At 37.2% G+C, this 19776-nt stretch overlaps 1 protein-coding gene across 9 annotated transcripts in view; it reads left to right on the top strand.

Annotated features, from left to right (window-relative positions):
* Positions 1 to 19776, top strand: part of specc1 (sperm antigen with calponin homology and coiled-coil domains 1) — a 229498-nt gene that overhangs the window by 73622 nt on the left and 136100 nt on the right. For all 9 annotated transcript variants that reach the window (XM_084412874.1, XM_084412869.1, XM_084412875.1 and 6 more), the window contains 2 exons: positions 2640 to 2834; positions 4818 to 4953. In XM_084412874.1, coding sequence (XP_084269000.1) covers positions 2673 to 2834; positions 4818 to 4953 — 298 coding nt within the window. In that variant the 5' untranslated portion in view covers positions 2640 to 2672. The remainder of the gene's footprint in view (positions 1 to 2639; positions 2835 to 4817; positions 4954 to 19776) is intronic.

Here is a 19776-nt window from a genome sequence, read left to right as displayed (position 1 = left end):
ACGACAGAGGACATCATTGACCTAAAATCACCCGATTTGCAGCGTATCAGTCACACATGAATAGTTTTAAAGATATATGTATGTACATTAATTGATACTTTGAACGTTATCTTTAATGTTGGTATGGATGCACCGATATGAAAATTTTGGCCAATACAGATAACCTATAATTCTTAATATTTGAAAGCCGATTAACCGATATATAAAATAATAATAATACATTTATTTTATATAGCGCCTTTAAAAGTTGCTTTCTCAAAGTGCTTTACAGGCAAACATAACAAAAATCTAAATCCAAATTGTTGTAATTGTAATTTTTGAGAGCCTGATTACAAAAATAAAAGTCTCACCATTAAAAGCCATGTCCCAAGCACACAATTATAATGTTCTGATTGTAATTTTATGTAGCCTATATCCTTTTCAAAGTGATTCCAATCATATTTCAAGCAATTCAAAACCATCATGGCGAACTGAAGTGCCTCAGCTGAAGGAAATAATCCATCTATTTATCGGCTTTAATATATCGGCCACATTTTCTAAAAATAAAAATAATTCAGCAGAGGCAGGGATATTATGACCAGAAGAATGAAATCCTCTCTATCCCGCCAGCAAATCGCACCCTGCCCATTCATGACAACTGCTCTCTCTTGGTCAGATTTGAATATTTAATATTGCTCTCTCTTGGACAGATTTGAATATTCAGGTGTGAGCGCACTTGTCAAAGGTTTAATAGACATTGCAGATGACAAGAACAGAGAGTGGAAAGTAAAGAGTAGGAATTGTTTTGTTTTTTTTGACTGAGCAAGTCTTTCTCACTGATTTTTGATGTTCATATATTATCATTCCACATCTCTTGGGATGTTGTAAATGGTTGAGCCTATGTACATTTGCATCCTACCATTATTTAAGTCATTGAGAGCAACCCACAAGGGTATATGCTCAGCTCTCTGCAGAACACATTAGCTCCCTCACCCTCTTCCCATCTCTGGTTTGAAGAGCACTTATGTCTCTTTCAGTCAATGGCCACCTGTCCATTCCTCTCACATTACCTCTGCTTTGTTCACTAATATGCCACTAATATATCACTTTGAGTCACCCAGTCTCTGTGCATCAACTGTTTTAAAGATCTTCTAGGGTGAAACCTACACTCTGCATTGAGGGTATTGGGTCTTTGATAGGGGCTTTTGATTACTAAATCACTTAAAAAATGACATACTTAGTCACAGGAAGCTTCTTCTGATTTTTCTCTGGGTTCTCTCTCTGTTTCTCTCTTCCCTTTCTCTCTCCCTATAAATTGCCCTGCTTTCACTTGCATTAAGATTACATCTATTGAAGGATCCTGCATGTTCCTGGAAGGTTATTCCTTTACCAGATTTAGTTGCTGACTTTTTCGTGCTTTGAAAACTTTGAAAACGATTTAATTAGCACTACACTGGCTGAAGCCTGAAAATGTAATGACCCCCATGATCTGACCCAACCGGTACTGCTCTGTTTTTTCTTCAATGAGGAAGAAGTCTCACAGACATGATTAATTTAACGTTAAAATAAAAACAAAATTATTTTAATGTTTTATAATAACTTCCAACAAATTTAAATCGGCACAAACCTAAAAAGTTAGAACCTACATGAATAATCTGTATCAAATTCTAAAGTTTGATGGTTTATCTGGCTTGGGTCAGGTAGAAGACCTCTTGCTTAGAATACTATATTGGCAGGTGAATACTTTTATTATCAAGTTAGCCAAAACACTTATTAAACCAACATGCAAGAATGTGTAGAATTTCTTTGTTCTAACGACAAGTGTTCTGATTCTGCTGAATTCTGTAAGTGCAGATTATGCACAGTAGGCCTAGTTATGATGAAACTCTGAAGTGTAGCACTTGTTAAGTGTTTGTGTCCAGCAATCCCATTGGGATTAAACTATTTCCTGTAACATAATCTGAACTCAACCATCTAACTCCAGTGTTTCCCACTGGACTTTTCTTTCTTGTGAACCCACAGAAGACAATTTTGTTCATTTTTAAAGTTAAATACATCAATCTGGTACACCTTGAGAGTTAAAAATTAAGAGCTCCAACCTCAGTGTCCAAATGAAGTCTTTAGATTGGCTTGTACCTGGACTTTAAAGTGGACTTTTTAGGTGTCATATAGTGTATCAGTCTACATTACATTTACACTGGTGTTTTAGGGAGCCAAACAATTAGAATATTATTAATAATACTAATAATATGAATATTAATAATAATAATAATAATAACAATTATTATTATTATTATTATTATACTTCACTTGAAATGCTGTAATCAACTGTCCACATAATGTTGGAAATTATGTGAATGTGAAAATAATGCATAACTGGTGCATGTTGTGTTCCAAAATGCCCATTTAACTCACAGCACATGCAAATATGGAGTTTTCTGCATTTACCGTGAACTATGCTGCTCCGAGATACAGAAAACACTGGATCACAAGCTGATCACATGAGCAAAGTGTGCACTTTTTTAGTGAGAGCTTTTTTTATTATTATTGGAAATGTTAAAATATTTTCGGTTCATTTTGAAACTATGGCGGGCCTCCAGAGTCTAGGTAATTAATGAGAAATTCTGACCCTCTGCTTACTTTTGTTGCTTTGTCTACAGAACAAGTAGTGAGAGTCACAAACTGAGAAGACCATGTTGAAAGGGGGCACTGTCAAGGCGGCACTGCCCAGAATGGCTGCTCCGGAGCGTCCAAAACTGTCTACAAGTATCTCTCAAGGCTCGTACTCCAGCAACATCGGGATGAAGACCTCCAGATCATCCAGCACCATCGCCTCTGATCTGCGACTCAGCAAGGTGATCTGTATGATCTAATATGATAATGGAATGGATGAGAAGTAGGGAGGATGGAACCCTGACACATCACAGGTTCTTGAGTTAAAAAACAACAAATGTAAAACACTAAGTAAGCTGTAAGATGTGATGCCACACCCAAAGATGTTTCTAACGTGTAGGACCAATTAAAAATTACATTTGACACAAGATCTTTACCTGTGTATTGTATGCTCTTCTGTATGGTATACTGTAGTTTTATTTTCCTCTCATAAAAACTATAGTTTATTTTTTTTATATATATATATATATATATATATATATACATATTAATTTGGTTGTCACTACTATTAGGACAGGGCTGTATAGCTAAAAATATTATATTAATAACCATTAAAATTATATTCCTATAATTATATTCCTCATCCAGTATTTGATATAAATATAAATATTTAGCAGCATTGCAAGCTGGTCACCTTTTGACTAAACTCACTGTTTTGAATCCAAAATAATGTAATTTATGTTATTCATACATCAAAGAGGTTTGTTTAAGACAGCTGGGGATATGTCGTCATTGCGTTGCTATTGCGACAAGTGACAGTTAAAACATTTATTTGTCAATAAGTTATTCTCTCAAGAGATTACTTTAAAAACTTTGATTCATCCAGTCATTTTTTATGAGTTTTTATGAGTAAGTCATTGAATAATTTATTTAAATCGTTGTTTTTTTTAAATAATAAAAAAATACAAATTAATTAGTTTTTAATTAGACTGCAGCAATTAATATTTTGTCAGAACATCTAGTAAATTACATGTTATTTTGTTTAGTTGCCTATTCAGAATTGTGTGAGAATCGTGATTTCTATTTTAGACAAAAAAAAAAAATTGTGATCCTTAATTTATCCAGAATTTAGCAGCTCTAGTATACAGATTCATGTTCATAGAGAAAAACTGTTTATTTAAATGCATAAATCAGCTAAAAGATACTTTTAGCAAATGTTATAATTACACAAGCATAAATGGACTCCGACATAACAGACATGGACTAAAAGTCACAGAACTCTTATTTTCAAAGTATTGCTTTGTAGTGCTGAATAAAAAACATATTTTAAAGGTGACATATTATGCCCTTTTTCACAAGATGTAATATAAATCTCTGGTGTCCCCAGTCTGTTAAATTTCAGCTCAAAATACTCCCCAGATCATTTATTATAGCTTGTCAAATTTGCCACTTTTTGGGTGTGAGCAAATGAGCTGCTGCTTCTCGCCCCCGTTCAGAAGAGGGGCAATCCTTTACACGAGCTTCGGATACTCTGGCAATAACAAAACACGTAAATAATCTCACTCATCTAAAATCTCAGAAATAACCAGTATTGGAGTGCAGCCTTACAGAGAGACTCAAGAAGAGGTTGCAACTTTTAGACGCACCTGGATGTTTCTGAATGGTTAGTGGATACATTTATACAGTTGTTGTGGAGTTACATTGATTCATCTCATCCACTTGCATGTACCGTCATGTTTAACTTTTACACAAGTTGACACAGTTCCCTGAGGTCGTTATAAGACAGCTGTGACATTCTTTGGTCAGAAAGTGTTCTGTGCTCGTCTGTTCAGCCAACGACAGAACAGTCTGCATGCTTTGCTCGAACTTTTGCCATTGCATTAGAACTGGTTACACTGTTGTCGCTTGCGAAAACCAAATGGCGGTGCCGTGGGTAGCAATGTGCAGATTAAGGGGACGTAATATTATAATAAGATCCCCTTCCTACGTCAGAAAGGGGAGCGAAATCTGATTAGCCTGTTTTTTGACATGCTTGCAGAGAAAGGCTTACTAAAACAAAGTTACTGGGTTGTCACTTTTCACGGTTTCTGGGTTGGTAGATGCACCGGGGCCCCGATTATAGCACTTAAACATGGAAAAAGTCAGATTTTCATGATATGTCCCCTTTAACAGAAATTTGATTCTCAGCTGTTTTCACTGCCAGTAACTTATGTTCTTTTGTGTAGATAAAAAGGGCGAGCAGTGATGATGCTCTGGCTAAACCTGTTCTGGGCTCAGTGGCTGCAGTGTCCCGCATGAAGAAGACCATCACCACAGGAGCCATTTCTGAGCTTACAGACAACAGACCACGCAGCGCTTCAAGTAGGATTTTACTACCTATAAACATAAATCTCATGCTGTCATACTTATTTCCTAAAAGTGTGCAGTCTGTACAGCAATGATTTTGTTACTTTTTAAATGATTTAATGATGTTTACTTAATCTTTTAGTCAATCTCTTAAATGGTAAGTAACGTTTGGATGGAATACTTTATTTCAGATATTTACGTTTCACTATAGTGATATTAATCAGGGTTTCTGCTGGTCTTATAAAGTCTCAATTCACCCTTAAATCAGAGCAGAAAGTCTTAAATTCATAAAATCATGGCATTAAACGTTGCATGCATTTCAAAAAAGGAATATCTTCCTCAGTATTTTTGTCCTGTTTCCAACACAGATATCTAAACATCTTTAAATCAAGACACGTTCACTTGAGATGCAAATGTAAAATAAAAAATTGGACAAAAGTAATTGAGTCCCAATTGTTCTTAAAACAAGAACAAATATCTGTCAATTAATGTAATTCTGCAGAATTTATTCTGCATAATATTCTGCATAATACCTGCAGAAACATTGTTTATACATAGTAGATAAACTCTCCCAGTACAAGAAATATCATGACATGGGTAACACCATTTGATGAATGGTAAAAAGATTATTATTTTTTTAATCTCATTTGAGTTGTACGTTTTTCATGTGATCAGACTGTAACCTGCACATATCAAAATACTTATAGACATACATGACATGCTGTCAGTATTTTCAGAAAATGTTAAAGGGATTTGCTCACCAATAATGTAAGTTCTGTCAACATTTACTCACATGTTGTTTCAAACCTGATAAACATCAAACATAAAATTAAGTTATTTTAAATAAGGTGTATAACCAAACAGTTTTGGTGACCATTGACTTTTATTGTATAGACAAAAAACACAGACATAAATATCTTCCTAATGTTCCACAGAAGACAGCAAGTCATACAGGTTTAAAATAACATGATAGTGAGTAAATTATGGATGCATTTTTGTGCTGGAACTATTAAAGGAATTAAGATCCCCTTTAGTGTAAAATCACTACTTAGTTCTTGTGAGTGCAGCTGATCACCTCTAGAGGGCAACAGGAGACTGTTCTCGGATATTAGGCTGATGATGGCAATTAGATATTTAACACTGTATGTGTGTAAAAGATAACTCCTTTGACTTGAACTATATCAAAAGAATATTAACAGAAACCAAAGCTGATATGGAAAACATGACTTAGACTTCCAGTATTAAATGATGGAAGCAGAACCACTAAAAGGGATCTGATTTGCTTCTGATTAAATTGTCTTTGAGAAATTGGATATGAGGGATTGTGTCTTTGTAGAGTGCATTTATCTGTGCTCTCTATTGACCTCAGACAGGGTAGATGCCATATTTAATTTATTCGCAAATGAAAACAAGGGATAGACAGTTCTATGCATTGTACAATTTTGTAGATGTGTTGATTGGAGTAGATTGATGAGTCTGATATCAGTAATTCCTCTTTCGTTAACATTACCACACACAGAAGAAAGACAAAAGCTGAAATAGTTATTGTGTTGAACAGGAATGCTGCCTGGCCACATGACCTCTGTGGGATTGGCCCTATGTTAAAATACCAGTGTCAGGGTGTAGCAGAATCCTTTGTACTTCATGTGATGCTTGGCTGGCTGATTTAACTGTAGGTGAAGGACGTGCTAATGTGCTCAATTATTGAGGTGGATGAGGTCATGAAAAATAAAATAGACAGAAAACGATCATGGTTAAGCCGGGGACACACTTAACGACTGTAAGGCCGATTATGAATGTAATTTGATACTTTACGACTGATCATGCCCAAACGTGCCGAGTCAGAGACAGTTGTGTTCAGTCGGTGTTCACAGTTGGTGTTTAAAATCTGCCTCAGTCTTTGGAAAAAAGCCTGTAAGTGTGTTCAGTTCAGTCTTAGAATGTTTCAGCTAGTCGTTAAGTGTGTCCCCAGCATTACACACTAGACAAGAGCACAGCTGGAAATATGGGAGACTTTTTTTCATGCTTAAAGGGATAGTTTACCTAAAAACTCAAATTGTGTCTTCAAGGAGTAGTTCACTTTAAAATGAAAATGATCCCATGATTTACTCACCCTCAAGCCATGCTATGTGTATATGACTTTCTTCTTTCAGACGAGTACAATCGGACTTATATTAATAAATGCCCTGGCTCTTCCAAGCTTTATAATGTCAGTGGTTTTCAACCAACAGATTAAAGCTCAAAAAAGTGCATCCATCCATCATAAACGAACTCCACACGGCTTCGGGGGGGTTAATAAAGAACTTCTGAAGCAAAACGATGAGTTATAATAAAAATATTCATATTTAAAAACTTAAAATAAAGTAAAATAACTAGACTCCGGTCAAACGAACATACGGATTTGACTTAAGTGTAAAAAAAGAAGAAAGTCATATACACCTAGGATGGCTTGAGGCGGGTGAGTAAATCATGGGGTAATTTTCATTTTAAAGTGAACTACTCCTTTAATTGACATCACCCTCATGTCGTTGCAAACCTGTAAGCTGTTATTTTTTTATGTGTAATAAAAAACAAAAAGTTTTTTAAGAATCTTTTGTTGCCAACTTGCTGCTCAAGAACCATTTCTTATTATTATTGAAATTTTTTTCTGGATTTCTTTAATTAATAGTCATGTCAAGTCACCTTTTTTTATATTGTGCTTTATACAATACAGATTGTTTCACAACAGCTTTAGGGTTAAACAGGAAAAATAATGATTCAATGACAGAAACAAATTCTGCTGTAAAGAAGCTCTAAAAAGAAAGTAGCGTCATTGTTTAGCTGAGGTCAGTTCAGAGTTGATTCAGGTCCATTCAATAACTGGAAAGATCATCAGATTTGAAATGAGTTCAATTCAGCTATAAAGCAGCTCCGTGGAAAACGGTGATGTCATCGTCCAGTGTCAGTAATCAATAATATTCCTGAATATTAAGTGTCCCCAACCAAGCAAACCAGAGGCAACAGTGGCAAGGAACCCAAACTCCATTGGACCAGTTCTCCTCTGGCCAAATAAATAATTCACACATCACAAGTCACATTGTGGATTGATACTGTGTCATTCAGAATATTCATCCAGTTCCTTCTGCTTAAAGATTAGGATACATCACGCCCGCATATGGTGGGGTAGAGTTGAAGCTGGAGTTAAAAAAAAAATAAAAAAAAATAATTTAGTTCATGTTCATTTTTATATATATATCTTCTCCCAGTTCACCGGCCACTTACTTTCATGTATTTCAGGAGAAACTGATGAATTCACGTGCTTTAATGAATCCAACAGACAGGAATCTCTGAATCTCTAACATGAACACAAATATTTATTTAACTAACGTTTACAAAGGTTATTGCTCTCTGTTAGTTCATGTTAGTTAATGCATTAACAAATGAGACCTTATTGTAAAGTGTTATCAAAAAATCTATTGCCTAACAAAAAAGTACAATTAAAATGAAATAAAATAAAATAAATTACTTAAATAATGCAAACAAGTCATTGGATAACATTGGGCTGCATATAAAAAAAAAAAAAAAAAAATGCATGTGCCATGGATAAATAAAATGAAATAGCCTATGCGCTCGATGAAGCTGAAGAGAACGAACACCAATAAACTGAACCGCTTTGCTAGAAGGTTAATGAACTCAACGGTTACTGAAGACTGCAACTATACTCAAAGAATTTACAACAATTTTATTACAAAAGTAATTATATGTATATACAATCCCAATCATAGATGTTTTGAATTGCTGTTTGAGTGCGCGCGCTGAAGCTGAAGAGAATTAGCACCGGGAAACTGAAAAACTTTTCTAGCGAGTTATTTAACACAACGAAACGCATCCTATATGAGATTAATCAGATATTTATATTACACAAACTTAATATGACGACTTATATCTGCACAAAATTACGCGAATGCACAGAATGGTCATAATGTGTAATCCCTGTTCTGGACGCATTATTCCCACAACAACGTGCAGAAACGCCAACTAAACCCAGAAAATTCACAACGTTTTATTTAGGGATGGGGCCGATCCGATCCAGTATCGGTATCGGGACCCGATACCAGCGTAATTCACGTATCGGATTTTCCCGATCCAACCTGCTGAGATATCCGATATCCATGAGTCATGTCTGCGCTCGCTTTAACGTCTGCTGAAATGACTCCAAAGTCCAAAAGTGATTCCCGCCGGCGAGTCTGCTAGCTGGCTGCAAACTGTGGAATGGATTTCCTGAACGGAGGCGCGGCTCAATGAGACACAGAGTTATGAGACACGCCCCCGCTCAGGAAATCCATTCCACGGTTTGCGGCTAGCCAACAACGTCCGCTGTGTCGAAATACTTCACACTGGAAACGAAACACCGCAGAGCAAGACAGCAAAATGCAATGTTTGCAAAGCTGTAATTCAGAGCCCTTTAAAGCTCCCTCGCGTCGTACAACACAACGAACGCAATCAAACATTTAAAAAAGCACCACGTTACTGTGCGTTCACACCAAACGCGAATAGCGCATCAAATTCGCGTCTACCGCGTCTATTTGGACGCTTTAATATTTTGAATCCATTCGCGCGACCAGAGAAAAATTGACGTGCGTAAAAAGCAAAAGTTTGAAGCGAAATCGACGCGCGTCTGAGGCGAAATCCGGTTGTTTGTTTGCACGATGCTGATGTTGATCGAGCATTCATCGAGAGAGTTACTGCATCGGAGCGAGGATCACCCTTCAGATAGTGTGTGTGTAAGATGTTTACACTTGCACTTTTCTTATATTTCAAGACGCAAGTATTTGACATTTTGGGAATGTAATAAATATTGACATGACAATCAATTTGAAACCCTTACAGTTGCATATTTGTTTTCAGAATGGGATTTTTCCTGTTAACAGGATTTCCTGTTTTTCTGACTTCCTTTTCTGACCTTATACTTACCTCAAGTTGCCTTTTGGGACATACGTACATAACATATCATTCATACTTGCCTGTTGAGAGAAGTTTATTTCAGCAACATATAAAATAAACAATAATGATAATAATAATATTAAATCAAACACAGCTCTGGTATCGGAATAGTATCGGTATCGGCCGATATCCAAATTCAGGTATCGGGATCGGATCGGAAGTGAAAAAATGTGGATCGGTGCATCCCTAGATTATAATAGTGTTCTTATTATCATGTCATGTATATAACAATCCCAGTCATAGTTATTAATGTGCATTGCTGTTTGAGCTGCACGCGCTGGAGCTAAACTTGATCGCCGGTACAATGAAGCGCTTTACTGCATCATTCATGCATTAACTCAAACAAACGCATCATATATGTGATTAATCAGATATATATACACAAAATGAACATAATATTACAATTTACAATGGGCACAAAATGCTGCGAATGCTCAAGCGAACTTGACTGTTCTTGTCATGCAGGCTTGACTCCGTAGCACATGCTACATAGCACTTGCGCTTTCCACCACAACGAACTCGTCGCGCTGAAACACTGGTGAACAAGAATCCATGACATTCTTTTACAGTTGTGTTCTCATTATAATGTTATGAAGCCTATATGACAGATTTGTGCTGCACATGTTGCACTTAACTATCTTCCTTTTCGAAGCGATTCCATCATGGCGAACAGCGTGCATTTGAAGTGTCTCAGCTGATGTAAATAATTCATTATCTATCTGCTTTAATATATCGGCCTAATTTTCTTATCGGATCGATAACGATAAGATAAAAAATATATACGATATATCGTGCATCCCTAGCTAATATAGTCATACTTCCTGGTTCTAGTAAGAACTCGAGCTGCTGCGTTTTGGACCAGCTGGAGTTTGTTTATTAAGCATGCAGGGCAACCACCCAGTAGAGAATTATAATAATCTAGCCTGGAGGTCATGAACGCATGAATTGAAATTGAGACATTGAAAGCATACATGTCGTAATTTAGATATATTTTTAAGATGGAAAAAATGTGGTTTTACTAGGGTTACCACCGACTATAGATTTTTCTAGTCGACTAGTATTCGTTCATTTAAAGCGGGGCTCAGTAGTTTCGGGATTTCTTCGCTGTATTCTCGCTTTTTGCTCGCAGGTTTCTCTCTAGAGCTCCCCCCACAGCTTCGGAATAGATATTTGACAACACTGTTGTAAAAACTTGTTGGCGATTCTCAGACACCAGAGGCTAGTAGATCAACGACATCAGAGCAGATGGGACATTCTTTAAAACGTCTTCTTCATTCGGGTTCGAACAGCGTGAGGGAGCGCAATAATCACAGCATTTTAGCAGATTTCTTTTGGCCGTAAAGCAATTGTTTACATCGCGAGACCTGATATCACGCGATACTTCCTGACGCGGCGGCCGGCGGCCCGCCGGCTCAAAGTTGCAAGTGCGGATTTTCCGCTCACGGGCACCAGGGGGGTGCGAAACGACCACCATTCAACCAGAAATAAGTAATATAACCATTCCAATGACTCCGAAGCTGTTCAGTTAAGGTAAAAAAGTTACTTAGTTCACCTTTAAGCGAATAGTCGACTAATTGCATGTTTATGATATTAATTTAATTACTTAAATATATACAAAATATATAAATTAGCGCTCAAACGGATAGATTACAAATGCCGCAGTGCACCAGGAAGTTATGATTATGAATGCGTTCGGAAAAAACCGCAAGAAGACTGAACATTTGAATAATTTATTGGTAAACTAGTGTTTCTAGTAAACTAGTCAGTGTTGGCTGCAATGATGAAGTTGGCGATGCTGACTCACTATCTCTGCAGTATAGTGGACTCGCCTATAGTGAGAAATAAAATAAAAATTTGAGATTTTTTTTTTTTAAATAGAGAGAAATATTTTTAAATAGTGTTAGCAGTTGTGTATCCTTGTAGTGAAATATTAGTTTTACTGTTATGGAATGTAAAAAATATTTACTTTTTCATATGAACAAATTCAAGTAAAAAAATATAGCTGCGAGCAGCGATTGCGGGCCCAAGCCGGTGGCACTAAAGGCACCGAGGTGGCGTTGTCACCGGCTTGGGCCCTCCATCGCTGCTCGCAGCTATATATATATATATATATATATATATATATATATATATATATATATATATATATATATATATATATATATATAAATATAAATGTAACTATATATATATATCAGATAAGTAATATTCTCTGTCTTGTCACAAAAAAAAACCCCATATATATATATATATATATATATATATATATATATATTAGGGCTGTCGCGATGTTAGATTTTTCACACCACGGTTATTGTGGCCAAAAGAATTCACGATATCGATATATCGCGATATCTATAGAATCTATGGGGGGGGGGGGGGGGGTACTCAATCTATGGCAAATTTTTGTGAAGGAAGACAAGCATGTGAAGTTTATCTGGTTTCAAACTGAAGCCAAACACTGTCTGAAGGTTTCCTGAAGAACTGAAAAGCTCTTAAACCTGTTGTTGCACTGGCGCCAATAAAGTCATGCAGATAGCAGATTTGAATAAAAAAATCAAGTGCAAATACAAATACAAAAATAAGATGAGTAAAGAAAACGGGGTTCTTAATTTTAATAATCACCCTTTATTAAATATATGAACACAGAATGACAGAAACCCCCTGTTAACAGTTAATGTCACGTTTCCCATTCCATGATGACTAGTAAAATAATAGCTGCGTCGCGTCTATGACAACTCGAGGTATTGCACACCGGACACGCACTTTCTCAGTTTATGGCCAGCAATATCATTATGTTTAAGGACATTATGGAATTGAGATAATGTCTGTACTATGTTATGATTATACTGTACAATTAAATACAATAGTTGCTGAGTCTGTGATCTGAACACTTTTTTCTGCAGTCTGTGTCGCGGCAGGATTTTGAACAAGGTCCTGAGCCGTTGCTGGGCGCCGCGGACAGACGCCGAATAGAACCGCGCTGTGCTTCTCGTCCGGTGTGTGTACACTCATACAGAATGTGTTCGAATTTTAAAGACGTGGCGCTGCGCTTCTCGTCCGGTGTACGACCACCTCTAAGGTGCTGTTTTCTTTGAAGCCGAAGAACTCTGTTGTTAATACTGGCGAGCTCAGCTTACTTTTTAGGGTGTGGACAGAGTGTTTCACTCTAGCTGCGCGGGCGCGGACGAGCGCTGCGTCTAGAAAACGCCAATATCGCCAATACCGGTATATTGTATTGCTCTAAATTAACACGATGTCGATATTTCATGCTTTGAATATCACGATTATCGTCAATACCGGTATATTGCGACACCCCTAATATATATATAACCCTAACCCTAACATCATTCAAACTGCAAAGTGTTAACTTATATTTGTGTACAGTCGAAATAAAACACAACATTGTGCTTTTGTAAAATAAATTCAAGCAATCTGCCCCCGAAATGGCGCTAATTTTAAAATTAAACTAAAATGCTCACGGCTGCACGGGCATTCATAACGGTGCGCGTCCATGGCGAGGAACGAGCAGAATAGAGTCAACGTTTTTTAGTTCATTCCTACTTCCATAGGAATTCATTGAAAACGCTCGCTCTGCTCTGCAGCATTATCCATGTCAGTGCGGACAAACATATGTTTTTAAGTTAGCGATTCAAAAGCCTCCAGCGGTGTCACACGTTGATTAACCGGTGTTAAAATATTCTCACCGTCACATACCTAGTATATTTTTATATAGATACAATAGGCCTACCTGATTTTGAACACAAGAGGGCAGTATAGCACTATGAATGACATAATTTATTTATTTTTGGGCTAAAAAAACATTCTGGATGTTTTTAAACTTAAACAATTATTAAATTGAAAAAAAAAGAATAAAATGGGTTTAGTTCTGATATTTGTATAATTTTATATATAATCTTTTAGAAGATATGAGGCTTTTAGTGTTTCCTTTTTTGACATTAATCCCTCGCCATAGCAAAACCGTTTGAGATATTTATAATCTGTTTACAATTTAGCATCTTTAATGTATTTTCATCATGTTGAAAAAGTTTGGTGGGAATAAAATAAACCACTTAAGAGGAGTGGGTAAAAATTCAGAGGCTGATTTTGCAAAAATCCACATTCAAACCAAAATATCTGACTTCCTGTTGCTCGGAGCTAATGACTGTAAATTAGAAAATTGTCCGGCTCGATGACACCAATATGCGTACTGATTTTTGTGACTGTACATAAAATTAACCCCCCCACTTTTGTCAAAAGCATTTAGAAAGTGACACACTTCCTGCTGCCAGTTGGTGGCGCTATAACTTTGACTAACAATAGTTACATACAAGTGATCGGCCTCTTACCACGAACACACTGCTGAAGTTTCATCAAGATCAGTTAATGTATGCAGAAGTTATAACACTTCGTTTTTATCTTTTCTCGCCATAAATTTGTTTCCTCGCCACGGCCAAACCGTTCGAGATATCAAAAATCCGTCCGCAATTTAGCATCCTCAATGTCTTTATTCATGCTGACCGAGTTTGGTGGCAATTGAAAGAATTGCCTGGGAGGATTATTTCAAATTCCAGAGCAAGCGTTCTCCAAACAACCCATAATAGCCGACTTCCTGTTGGGCTGGCGTAAAACTTGACCAAGGGAAAGTTGTTCGGCCCGATGAGATCTATACGTGTACTGAGTTTCATATTAATTCATGCAAGCGTGTTTGATCTATGGACCAAGTTTTCAGACCCCATTCAAGGGTGAAAAATCCCCCCCACCCCTCACACACACATAGACAGAGAGAGAGAGAGAGAGAAAATTCTCCAGAAAAATCCACATTCAAACCAAAATATCTTACTTCCTGTTGGTCGGAGCTAATAACTGTAAATTAGAAAGTGGTCCGGCTTGATGAGAACAATATACATACCAAGTTTTGTTGCTGTAGATGAATCTCACCCCCCACTTTGGTCAAAAGGTGGCACTACTGAGCCATTCCACCACGCCCACTTCTGAAATTTTGCACATGTCTACTGGCTAATAAATGTGATGTGTCTGTCGAGTTTCATCCAATTTCAAGCATGCTAAGAGTCTCAAAAGCATCAAAAAATAATATTAAAGTTCGATGCGTTGCCATGGCAACCGTATCTAAGATATCAATAATCCTTTCACAGGTCTGCATCTGCCGTGTGTCTACATTATACACATAAAGTTTGAAGCAAATCGGGTAAAAATAAGAGTGATTTCAAAGCATTTTGAAAGTGACAAACTTCCTGCTGCCAGTTGGTGGCGCTATAACTTTGACTCACAATAGTCACATCCATGTGATCGGCCTCTTACAACGAACACACTGCGGAAGTTTCATCAAGATCAGTTAATGTATGCAGAAGTTATAACACACTTCCTGTGTCCCATTATTCGCCATAAATTTGTTTCCTCGCCACGGCCAAACCGTTCGAGATATCAAAAATCCGTTCACAAGAATTCATCCTCAATGTCTTGACTTCATTCACACCGAGTTTGGTGGCGATCGGATGAATTCCCTAGGAGGAGTATTTCACATTCCATTGTATGCATTTTCCAAACAACGTATAATAACCGACTTCCTGTTGGGCTTTTGTAAAACTTAGAGCACGAAAGTTGTTCGGCCCGATGAGATCTATATGTGTACTGAGTTTCATATTATTACATGCAAGCGTGTTTGATTTATGGACCAAGTTTTCGGACACCATTCCAGGGGGCGCTGTCGAGCCCCCCTGCCACGCCCGGGTACCAGCTTCAGTCCGGCACTGATGGCCACAGGTTCTGACGTGTGTGCAAAATTTCAAGAGTTTTTGAGCATGTTAAGGGCCCCAAAAGTGGCAAAAAGGCAAAAAAAAATATATATATATATCCTTCCGGACACAATAGGGCCTTTGCCCTTTCAGGGCTTGGGCCCTAAAAATCCTTCCGGACACAATAGGGCCTTTGCCCGTTCAGGGCTTGGGCCCTAAAAATTTATGTCCAGTTTATTAGATATTCAGATTCAGGAACATTTTATACTACAGTGGCCACATTGCTCACTTTGCATGGTTATATCATTATAATACATGTTGTTCATAAGTACACTTATATAATAATAACAAATCAAAATCTGACATGCACTAGACTGGAAATGTAGTGTGATGCTTTTTCTTGCAACATTGGTGAAACAACTCAGTGTTGAAGGAGAGCAAATATGACTGACTATATATTATGTAATAATTTCATCATGTGAGTCAAGATGGTGTAATATTGGAATGTTTTCAGTCATGGTGCATTAGCAGGGTAACCACCTTTTCAGATCCTGTTCTGTCGGTTGATGTGCTTTGTTGTCATGTTTTGATATACTAAAGCTGAACGATTAAGTAGCTGGCTGCCAACCAAGGAATGCCATGAATATTTGGACAGTTGGTCTTAATTATTATTACATTGCATGATATATCAGCTGCCCTTCAGAAGCTGAATCTTAAATTAGGGATCCACCTAATATGAATTTGTTGTAAAATGCTAACCAATGCTTATTTACGTCATAGATATGACGAAAACATATATATGAGATCATACAAATACGTCACCAATTGGTCAAAATGTAAAATAGTTACAAATTGCCATGATATATAGTATGAGAGAGACAGTAACAATGCTTTATGGAGAATATCAGCCACTGCTACAGTATATTACAACTCACATCACCTTAGCCAGCCATAGCAGGGCATCATTAATATTTAAATGAAGCTTTCCTTTGCTGTTAGGTCTCAAAAGTGAAATGAAGTGAGAGGCACATGGTCTCTGGTCTATAAATAACATCTATGCTAGTGTTAGTGGACAACTTGCCCATTGTGCCTAAGGTCACATGTCCTTCTGTGTCGTCGTCTTTTAATTAACACTCCCATTTCCAATACATGACAACTCGGTGATGCTGTATCACTTTCCATATAGAGACAGAGTGCTCATGGGAAGTTAGGATGGATGTAATAGAGCTTATGTCATTGTCAGACGTATTTAGTGGTATGACTCAGTGTTGAGGATTTAGCGTACAATATGAATAGTGCACTGTCACTCTGTTCCACACAGCCATCTTACAGGAGTTGAGACTCACAGTCTGGCTCAACTGAAGTTGATGGTTAATTGACAGAGCTGCCATGTTAATCCCTCCATAGATATGCCACGTCAGGGCTCCAGACTAACTTTTCCACTGGTTGCACTGGTGCTACCAACTTTCTCAGTTGGTCGCACCAGCACATGATTTGGTTGCACCAAATTGTTTTTTTTTTACAACATGGAATTAATCAATGCATGCTGATGAATAGTTGTCCTAATCTGCGTACCCTAGTTTTGCATTGATGTAAAAAGACTGACAGTGACACAGGACCTCATGTTGGCAAAATGTTTTAATCTTTTAAATGAAAACCATTAAAAATAACTATAAAAAAAAAAAACACCACGTATGTTTTTTTAATGTTTGATTGTATTTGATTTAGTACTGTCAATCGATTAAAACAATTAACTAGCCTATTCGCGATTAATCACACTTAACATTAAAGGTCCCAGTTTTCCTGTGTTTTTGAAGCTTTGATTGTGTTTACAGTGTGCAATATAACATGTGTTCATGTTTCGCGTGTAAAAAAACAGTATTTTTCACACAATTTACTTATCTGTATACCGCTGTTTTCACTGTCCTAAAAACGGGCTGATAACTTCCTTGTTCTATGAACTCCCTCCTTCAGAAATACGTAACGAGTTCTGATTGTGCCAGCGGTTCCTGTGTTGTGATTCGACAGCAGCTTAGCGCATGTTGCCCAGAAAGGTCACGCCTCTTACCATAACGTGGAGATGCATGCGCTCTGTTATTATATGAAAATAACAGCGTCTCGACGACATGGCGACAAACACACTCTACAAACGCAACTCTTCCTCTTCTCCGTGGGAGCACAACAAGACCACACCCCCTTTTTTTGTGTATTCCTGTGGGCGGAGGTTAGTCAATAAACTGTTCAGGTGACATCATTAAAGCAGGAAGTAGAGGGATGTAGTCCAAACCGGCCGTTCGCTGTATGCTTTGAAAGGGGACTTCTGTTAAATAAAATATCTCGCTTGGCATTAACTTTGAGCTTTATAATTTTACAGGTATTATTTATGCTCTAACAGCAACATTACACACTAACTAAAGTTTGAAAAATGGGATCACGAAGAACAGGACCTTTAAAGTTTTTAATATTTTTTTATATTGTAATAATTTCACATTTAATCTCCAAATTAATGTAGAAACAACATAAAGTATATTTTAAATAATTTGATCTATTAGGTAGGAAATATACATACATTTAATAAAGTTATCAAACACCTCTCATTCTTCACTGTAATTTTCTCTGACTTTTTTCTTTGATTTGATTTTTTTACATTAATGTATCACAGAAGTGGGTTTATTAGGCTGCTGTCGCTTTAAGATTTGATGCATAGCATAGCATACAATGCAGATCTGGATCTGACAAGCATCTGATGTTGTCACAACTCTTTGCGTTCATTTAACACTTTTTAACTAATTTAATACTGTGCTTACGAGGATACTCGACAAAGTGAACATTTTGGCATACTTTTGTGTGTTTTTTGTCCGTTCAAGCGTGAAAGAGAACTCAATGTGGCTGCGTTCTGACTGAAGCGGCATTCTGTGCGCATGAGTCCTGTGTGTGTGTATGTGTGTTGTGTGTATCACACAGAGAGGAGATTTACAGACAGCGCGCCGCCAGTACAGATTTAAGTTCTTATTTTTGCGTTTTATCGCGCTTGAATTGTTTATTAGCACTAGAATGAATGATAGCGTGATAAAATACTACAGAGCAGCCAATGGATGAAAGAAAAAATCTGATGCTGCATTAATTGCGTTAAATAATTTTAACGTGTTTAACTGAAAAAATGAATCGCATGTGTTCATTTTGACAGCCCTATTTTTTGTATAATCAAACATAAACATAATATGTATTTGTTATATTCCTTTGCTCATTTGGTTCCTCCCTGTCCGCACCTGTGCTCTCGTCATCAGTTGTGTCTGAGGCTGTATGCTGGCTCGTTGGCTTGTAATTCCTGAATTCCTAATTGGCGCGTTTCACCATCAGTGTGCAATGCGCGTGACGTGTACGTTCATTAATAAATAAACTGCAAGTGTCTTGCGGAAGAACATTGTAGCCGGAGCTACTTCTCTCCGTTAATGTCTACTATGACGAGTGCGAGTCACGCAGGTACTGGGCAACTCCGCAGCCGAGCCGACCCCGGGATAAAATAGTCCGAATATAAACAGGATAAGTCAAAAACACGGTTTGGAAAATGGATTCATGATGTAGCCTACTCGTTCATTTTGAACATAATTTACGGACTGCAGCAGCTGCTGATACAACGGCGTTCTGTTGCGCATTCGTGAATTTAACTGAGTAGTACATGGCCATGTACTCGCACAAATGCGACCACATACAATTTTAACTCGCACATTCTCAAAAAATGGTCGCAGTCTGGAACCCTGCACGTGTTGCCATTCTGCAAAATAAATCCTGCAAAAATAAATAAATAAATTAAAACTGTTCAAAAGTTTATGGTAAGATTTCTCTTTTGAAAGAAATTAATACTTTTATTCAACAAGGATGCATTAAAATGATCAAAAGTGACAGTAAAGAAATGTCTAGTGTTACAAAAGTTGTAACATTAGATTTCTATCTCTCAGACAATCCTGAAAAAACAATTATCATGGTTTCCACAAAAATACTAAGCGGTTAAAGGCGGGCATACACTGTGCGATTTTCGTCCGATTTTGAGCCGAATTCTGAGTCGTGCAACTCTTTTTCGGGTCTGGACGATTTTCAG

This window comes from Rutilus rutilus (assembly GCF_951802725.1).
Source record: "Rutilus rutilus genome assembly, chromosome: 7".
In the NCBI taxonomy this organism is placed as follows: Eukaryota; Metazoa; Chordata; class Actinopteri; order Cypriniformes; family Leuciscidae; genus Rutilus; species Rutilus rutilus.
This window is presented reverse-complemented; position numbering and strand designations above follow the sequence as displayed.